General features: G+C 43.0%; 1 protein-coding gene across 4 annotated transcripts in view; it reads left to right on the forward strand.

The window, feature by feature from the left end:
- KIAA1328 (KIAA1328 ortholog) overlaps positions 1–5,490 on the forward strand; it is a 218,664-nt gene extending 213,174 nt beyond the window's left edge. For all 4 annotated transcript variants that reach the window (XM_016158014.2, XM_016158015.2, XM_036229069.1 and 1 more), the window contains one exon: positions 2,302–5,490. In XM_016158014.2, coding sequence (XP_016013500.2) covers positions 2,302–2,512 — 211 coding nt within the window. In that variant the 3' untranslated portion in view covers positions 2,513–5,490. The remainder of the gene's footprint in view (positions 1–2,301) is intronic.
- Positions 5,491–8,268: the final 2,778 nt, after the last annotated feature.

Below are 8,268 nucleotides of genomic sequence, written 5' to 3' on the forward strand. Positions count from 1 at the left end.
ACAGAAGAGAACCTGTAGGAACTCTTAATTTCTCCAGTCTCTGGGCCAGAACGATGCCTGTGCTCTCCACACCTTGCTTTTAGACTGCAGGAACCAGTTGACATGAATATAAGAAAAAAGTACTTATCACATATTGATCCTTGATACGTATCTGAAGTCCATATCGCAGAAAGGAAGGTAGATAGATACCAGATTTTTATGAACCTGGCTAGTTTATGACATGGTAGAAGCAAACGTAATTTGAGCTATTTTATCTGATATTTTGTAAAACCTTCTCTGTATCTTCCCATTTTATTTCTGTTCATTGAAGCCAGTTACATTGACATTATCTGTGTGAATGTAGTCGAAAGGAAGTTTTAGAAAAGCGTACTGTAAAGGAAATGTTTTCAAGCAAACTGTCTTTAAGTCAATACTAAAGACCAAACACTGATTGTCTTTTTCCCCTTAAGATAACAAAACAGCAAAGTTAAATATAAAATTTAGCTAGAGTAAGATAATAAAAACTGTGGGGATTCTTTTAAATTAGCAATGGCACATCCACTACCGCAGTTCACAGGAATTAGGTAGATCTGTATACACTATTGTGGAACAACCTCCAAAACATTCTGGTAAGTGAAAAAGCAGATCACAGATCAGTACATAAGCATAGCTCAATTTAAGTTCTTAAATACACGAGTGTCTATGTATGTTTATTTGTATATGTACATACATGCATGTAATTATACCAAAAAAGGATTAGAAGCCTGTATACTAAACTGATAACAGTAGTTTCTGGAAAGGAAAATGAGATTTGCATTTGGGTGGAGGATAGATTGTTGAGAGGGCTCTCATTTGTCTTTGTATAATTCTATGTGTTTGAATTTTTAGAATGAAACATTCTTATATTATTTGAACAATTTAAAGATTTTTAATAAAATAATTGTAACAGGGTCGTTTCATTCATTATTTATTGAGTACTTGACATCAAAGATACAGTGGTTCTTGCTCTTATATTGCTTCCAGTATAATGAAGGAGACAAATATTAAACAAATAACACATACAAATAAATAATTACAAATCGTAGTAAATGTTTTGAAGTCAAAGAGCAGATTATTATGAGAAGAAAAATAACTGGGTCAATCTAATTTAGATAGTGGGGTTAAAGAAGGCCTTTCTGAAGTAGTGATATTTCAGTTTATATCTAGTAGGGTAAAGTATAGTTATCCAAGCCCCCAAATGCAAGAGAAGTAAAAGCAAAGATAACTGATTGGGACTACAACTACATCTAATTAAAAAGCTTCTGCTGTCTACAGCCGTGCTACTCTAAATCTGAACAAGCCCAATTCCATCTGATCTCAGAAGCTAATAAGCAGAATTGGGCCTGGTTAGTACTTGGATAGGGGACCACCTAGGAAGACCAGGTGCTGTAGGTGTAAAAAATTTAAAAAATAAGGGATTGTAAACTGACAAGGTCTTTGCAATCTGTGAGGTCAACTAAGGGTTGCTTCACCTTGAAAAAAAAAAAAATGCTTCTGCACAGCAAAAGAAACTATCAACAAAACAAAAAGGCAACCAACCAAATGGGAGAAGATATTGTAAACAATACCTCCGATAAGGGGCTAATATCCAAGATATATAAAGAATTCATACAACTCAACAACAACAAAAACAATCCAATTAAAAACTTAGCAGGGCGGCTCCATGGGGTAGTGGTTAGCACATCTGCTTTACATGCAGAAGGTCCTAGGTTCACGCCCCAGGTGGAGCCATGAACCATACCCTGGGTGCGCCAGGCCCCCGAGTGAGCCAGGCTCCAGGTGAGCCAGGCCCTGGGTGCACACCACAAGCTCATGGGAGGAGACGCCCCACCTTGAGAGATACAGTTCTTAAGGGGAAACGGCAGCATCCATGGGTCAGGGGTAGAAGTTGGGGGAGTGGGGGGCAAAACTGATGATGAATATCAGGATGGAAGGGGAGCAGGGGTAGGACAAAGAGGGTAAAGAGGCCAGATATGGTGACAGAAGGAGACTAGACTTCGGGTGGAGAGCACACAATTAAGTATACAGATGTCATGTAATAAAGTTATATACCTGAAATTTATATAATGTTATTAACTAATATCCCAATGAATTTAAAAAATTTTTTTAATTAAAAAAAATGGTATGAGTCAGCAGAAGAGAAGAGCTTACAGTCCCCTAGAAGGTCCCCTTGCACATGATGTGATCTGTGATCTGATTCTTGCCCTGAGCAGCCCATCTCTATGAGCTTCTTGAATTCTAATGTTCTGCTCATCTGATTTCTATCTGGGTTGTGTGTTACAGGTATGAGACATCTCTGTTGGATTTGGTTCAATCTCTGAGCCCAAAGTCTGCTCCCAAACCTCAGCCCCATCCCTCCAGAGAAACTGGGGCCTGGAATCACAGTACTTGCCAACTCAGCTCTCTAAAATTGACCCGGAACAAGATGGGGGCAGGCAGGACCCCTGAAGACCTGGAGGAGAATCAAATTCTGGAAGATATCTTTTTCATTTGACACCAAAGCACTTGCTGCAAAATTTTCATCAGAAATTTGTGGGTTTCTTTATATAATGATCTGGGATTTTAAATTATTTGATTGCAAGTAATTGTGTCTCTCCTTTCACAGGGACCTATTTCACTAGCATCTTGTTATATATTGAATATAGAAATCATTCTAACAACCCAGGGTGTTTTTGATGAGACCAATCAGTAGATAACACATTAAGGGGGAATAGGGGTGGAGGGCAGTATCTTTTCTATGCCAAGCAGAGAAGAGAAAATCAACATAGGATACTTTCTGCATGGCAGAGGCCATTTGCATATTCAGCCTCATTTCAAGAATGTTTCCTTTCCAGTATTTTTCTTGAAAAGGTTGACTCTTCTGTACACAAGAAAAACCTATCGACTGAAAGAGCCCTCTAATTTAAAAGTAGACCCTTATAACAGACAATTTCAGAAAGATAGACCTTTTTACCTCTTTACTCTTATCTCGCCACCTACCTCTAAGTGTTGTCATTTAATTCCAAAGTTGGATTTAGCGCTTCTAATATCACAAGCAACACAGAGGACCAAATGCAAATCAGGCTCAGTAGTTATAAGCTTGGCAGCTGCTCATCCCATAACCAAAAGAACTCAGTGGGCTAGAGAGGGGGAACCCACCCAATGCTTGGAAACCAGCATAAAATTCCTCAAGAAAATGACTGCCTTTGTGGAGGCAGAATCCTGAAATGCGTCTCCTGCCATCTGCCAATTTCCCAGGATAAATAAGAATAATCTCAGTATTTTTTGTTGACCCAAGTGCCTATTCTATTTACCCTGTGAACTTCCCATGGTTATATCTGGGGAAGATGCTGAAAGAGGGAGAGTAGCATCAGCTGCTGTAGACTGAGAGGCTTTCCCTGAATTGACTAAGCCCTGCATATGCTCTTCCCAAGGCCACTGTCTCATGGCCCCAAAGAACCATTTCCACTTGCCAGATTGTGCTCCACCACCCCAAGCAGAGTCTCCCCCCATTTACCATTGGGCCTCACTTTGACCCAGAGAAAGCCTGTAGAAGAAGTGCACTTGAGACCTCTTTCTCTCTCTGTTCTGTTCAACAGAGCTCTTGAGATGGGTCCTTCAGCTCACAGTGGGCTGAAGTGGCCTCTCAGGCTGATGGGGAATATGATGAACCTTGTAGAGCCAGTGAGTTTAAAACTTTCCAGTCATTGGAAGCAAGGGGAAGATGAGTCCTCAGATGTGTATTCCTTGGTGACTTTATTTGATCTAGAAGGTGTTGCTTTTATTCTCTCCCTTTCACCAACCCCAAGCGTGAATTGGGACCAAGAATCTTTGTCAATCAGTGTTGGTAGCCAAGGTCATACCACCCAGGGCAGCCCGCCTTAGTGAGCCTACATGACCTCCCTGAATGCTTTATTGAAACTAGATTATTTCAGCCTACGAAGCCTTATTGAGCAGCTTCCTTGTCTGGATAGATCTAAATCTCATTGTTCGGGCTGAGGCTCTGTCACCTCCACTCAATCTTCCTTCACTTGGGTCTTTTTGTTCTTTGGAGAAGAGAAGAATGGAGACTACCAATACCATCTTCTTAATCTACAGAAAGGAAAAGGTCAAGACCAACTAGCTGTAGTCATTCACTTGAAAAGATGAGAAATCACTGTAGATTACAATATCCTTTTAAAGTTCACCCACATGAGATCAACAAAATCAGTTTCATCTCATTTCAGAAAGCTTTGGAAAATGAAGTTTTCTTTGCTGTGGCAAAAATGGGTGGCCATTTTCTCAGTTAAAGTTAGGTTCCCAGAACTATATTTTCCTTGCTCCATGTGTCATGACCACCTAAATGCACCCAAACCCCTGGGATCATCCATAACCACACTCTCCCACACCAATGTCCTTTACCGCCCTCCAGAGTAAGAGGATGCCAGGGGGACCAAGAAAAGAATTATGATTTCTTTAAGAAGTTTGTTTACCTTTAGAAAAATCATAAACAGAATCTAAACTAAAGGCTTTTGGAGGGTCACGTGCCATTGAATGAAATTTAATTGCTGCTTTACCTCCCATGAATGAGCAATTTGGAAGAGCAAAGATGGATTTTCAGCAGAGCGTCAATCAACATATTTTTCATATGCCACATTCCCTCACCACTTGTCTTTTTCTATCCTGTAGGCATTTCCTGAGTGTCAGTAGGATGTGAATTTGTGTCTAATATAATTCTTCTTTATGAATTGAACATATTTTAACATTTTAATCTGTGTTTTGCTGTAATACACACACACATCACATATACATATGTGTGTATGTGAAAGGTGGCTGTAGAGCCTGCAGGCTGAACCTCGTTGCAGACTAACCGACCAAGAGACAAGGTCTGGCACAAAGGAATCTGTCTCTCCTCCCTGTGAAGTGCTCCCAACAGTGACTGGTTGGGATTTGCTTGCCCAGCCCGCAGCCACTTCCCCACAGCAAGGCCGGACACATTGGGGGTGCTGCAGGTAGTGCTACGATGTCGCGCACCCTGCCGCCTACCATTCTGTGGGATAAAAACCAATCAATGTTTGCAAAATGAAAAAGGACAAAGTATATCCACTGAAGCTCCCTAAATAGGGCCCAAAGTGCTTGATTTATAAAACCAAGGCTAATCAAGGAGAAGCTTTTGCCAATAGTCACCCTTCCAGGAGGCACACTCGTGTTTCTGCAAACCTGATCTCCATGATGGGGACTTTAGATCTAGAATACACCAAATCATGGGAAGGGAGGGACTCCTCCTTCGGAGCCACTCTTTTTACTTGGCCCTGCTTCCAGCACTTTAGCTCAGGGACTCTGGGGAGGGGAGCCAGATGAAGTCTGCGGTCTTTAGGGAAATGAAGGCTATGGCAGACTTTCCAAGCTTGCACTTCATCCCCACCTCAGTGTGCATTATCTTCAATGTGGGCAATTGTTTATATATGTGTGAGATTTTAAGTTAATAAATTATCTCCATGACTATTTTCCCAATGTGGTTTTGATATTGAATTATCCTTTGAACATCCTCATCAGATCAGTGGGGCACAGCTTGAAAGCAAGAGCAGAGCCCCAGATTATCAAAATGTTATTTCCTTTAGCGCTTGGTAAAACAACAGCATGTGGTCAACTGAAAGAAGAGAAATGATTTGCCACATCCTAATAGGTTTTCCTGGTTAACTCAAGCTCACTCTCATCCAGCCCCTGGACGCCGAGCCTCTTCTAGGTTGTGTGGTTCCTGGAATGAAAGATTCAATCTTTGCACACTTCTGAGTCCCTTTCATGTGCCTATCCCCAAAACTTCTCAGCAAGGGTGAAATATGTCAGTACTTTGAGACAGGAAAGATGGTCCTGCCCAGTTGGCTTTAGGTGCTGGAGAATGTAGGTGAGGGCTTGAGTGCCTGACATTCTAAGATCATACCTGTGGATCCAACTAAGATGCCAGAGACCCTATCCTGCCCCCTGCTCCCCAAGCCAGTCTGGCACGTTTGCCTGAACTAGGAGACTGCAACTGCTCCTCAGAGGCAGAGGTGGCAAGAATAGAATCATCACTCAGCCATCTCCCAAACTGGAAATGAGATAAGTAAAGTTTGCCCCAATCGTCAAATGGTTATCCTTGAGTTTAGGAACAAAGCTGGAGATAAGTGGGGTAAGGGTGACACCCTAGTCCTCAGAGGAAGAATGACCTGACAGCTAGAGAACAGTTTCATAAATTAATTACCAGTTACGTGGTTTCTCAGAGTTGATGTTCAAGGCGGGTTTTTCTCAAGCACCTAGGGTTCCATTGTTTCATTTAGAAGTGGGACCTTCTAACCTCTCAGGCTTCAGCTCACAGCTATTTTCCCTTCTTGACCACCTCTATTCCCCCCACACACTCAGAATTGAGTAAGTGCCCAGAAAATGCCCAAGGCCTTGTCTACCCCCACCCCACCCCCACCATAATCCCATCACCTTCCAGAGTCACAGAATTCTATGGCAGGATTGGACCTTAGAGCCCATATAAGTCATCACTTTAACTTTACAGATGAAGAAAGTTCAGAGAAAAGTGACTTGTCTGAGCCCCTACATCCTGTCAGTGGCAGGTCTGGCTGCCAAGCTGGTACCCTCCCCACTACAGCACATCACTACCTTGGACTGGTATTCCAAGATGGACGTTTTTAAGAATCTCAACTAGGACTGGACATTCCACCACCATCTCTCAGAATTGAGCCCTCGCAGGCTGCTTGGGCCAAGGTGAGCAAAAATGCAATGTGTGCACTCTTTGGGGCCTTTGTAGGTCCATAACTCTCAAGGAGTGATTGCCACCATCTGGACTTCTTTCTGTCCATGAACATGGAGGCCATGGGAAGAACTATCTAAAGCACTACTCCTGAGAGAAAGACACACTCTCCAGGCCAGGTAGCATAATGGATGTGACTGTCTTCAGGTAATAAAGAGTGTCATAACCCTGCTTAAGGCCTCTTCTGAAAAGACAGTGACCAAAACGAGGGCGAGGCCTACCTTCAGTTGGCTGGAGGCCGGTGGTAGGTACTCTAGTAAAATCAGGGCTTGGTTTGGGAGTTCAATAGGAATGACCTAGGTCAGTACCTTACAAAGACAGTCTCATCTGATTGGCCTCTTGAAGCCAAGGATAAGCTTCAGCACTTTACCGAACTTTTTTTCTTAGAGGAAAATTAGGTGGTCATGAACATGTTTTCACTTCTCTTAGTATTTACCTAGGGGTGGAATTGCTGGTCATGTGGTACCCCTAAGTTTAACTTTTTGAGGAACTGCTAGACTTTTCCAGAGCAGCTTCACCATTTTACGTTCCCACCAGCAGAGTATGAGGGCTCATGGACACTTCTTACTCTCCTCTAAAATCCTCCCTTTCACTATTATTGCAACTGCTTGGGTTCAGCACGTTACCAACTCTCCCTTCTATGCTCTGCTCCCCTTGCAGCTTGTGGCGACTGGCCATCTCCCAAAGACGCACTGCTCTTTCCTGCCTGTGTAACTTTTCCATGTTTCTTTTTTAGGTTAATGTGCTTCCTTGTTTTCCTGATCTTCCCGGACGTCACTACAGACTCTCTTCTCTTGGCTCCAACAATACTCTGTAGAGCCTCTGTTAAAGCCCCACCTCAAACGGTGCTGTGGTGTGTGTGTGTGTGCGCACGCATGTGTGTGCTGTTCGTCTTCCCTATTAGAATGTTATGTGTCCAGATTTAACATATATTGACCTTGGAATCAGCCCAGCTTTACCACTTGTGAGGTATCTACATTTAGGCAAGTTACTTATACTCTCGAAGCCTCAGATATAATAATTTATAAAATTATTTGGAGAAATGGAGGAGATAATTCCTACTTTAAAAGTTTGGTGCCTAGAATGCTGCAAACTAGCCCAAAGGAAAGCAAGAACGACAAAGCTAAAACATCCTTGAAAGTAGGGCTAGGTGGGGTATCCAGGGGAGCCAGAGCCAGGGCTTCTTGGAACATGTTGGAACCAGAATGTCCGGGAGGAAAGAGCAGCATTGGAGTTTGTGAGAAAGTCCCAGAGGTGGTTGGCTAGGCCAGGCCCTGTTTGAGATCTGGACAAGGCATCGGCACTGGCCTCTCTCCCCTCCGTAGTCCATAGCTGGGCGGCCTCGGCTGGTACCTTGTTGGCACCGCCACACAGACATGGCCCAACTTCAGCCAGGATGCCCAAGGCCCACCATGCTTCACCTGCTCTGCAGGTATAAACTGGTTTTCCCTCGCTCATCCTTTTCTTCCCTGAACTTCGGCCCCGTTGAGTTC

Source organism: Rousettus aegyptiacus, unplaced genomic scaffold (assembly GCF_014176215.1).
Source record: "Rousettus aegyptiacus isolate mRouAeg1 unplaced genomic scaffold, mRouAeg1.p scaffold_m13_p_12, whole genome shotgun sequence".
NCBI classification, from domain to species: domain Eukaryota; kingdom Metazoa; phylum Chordata; class Mammalia; order Chiroptera; family Pteropodidae; genus Rousettus; species Rousettus aegyptiacus.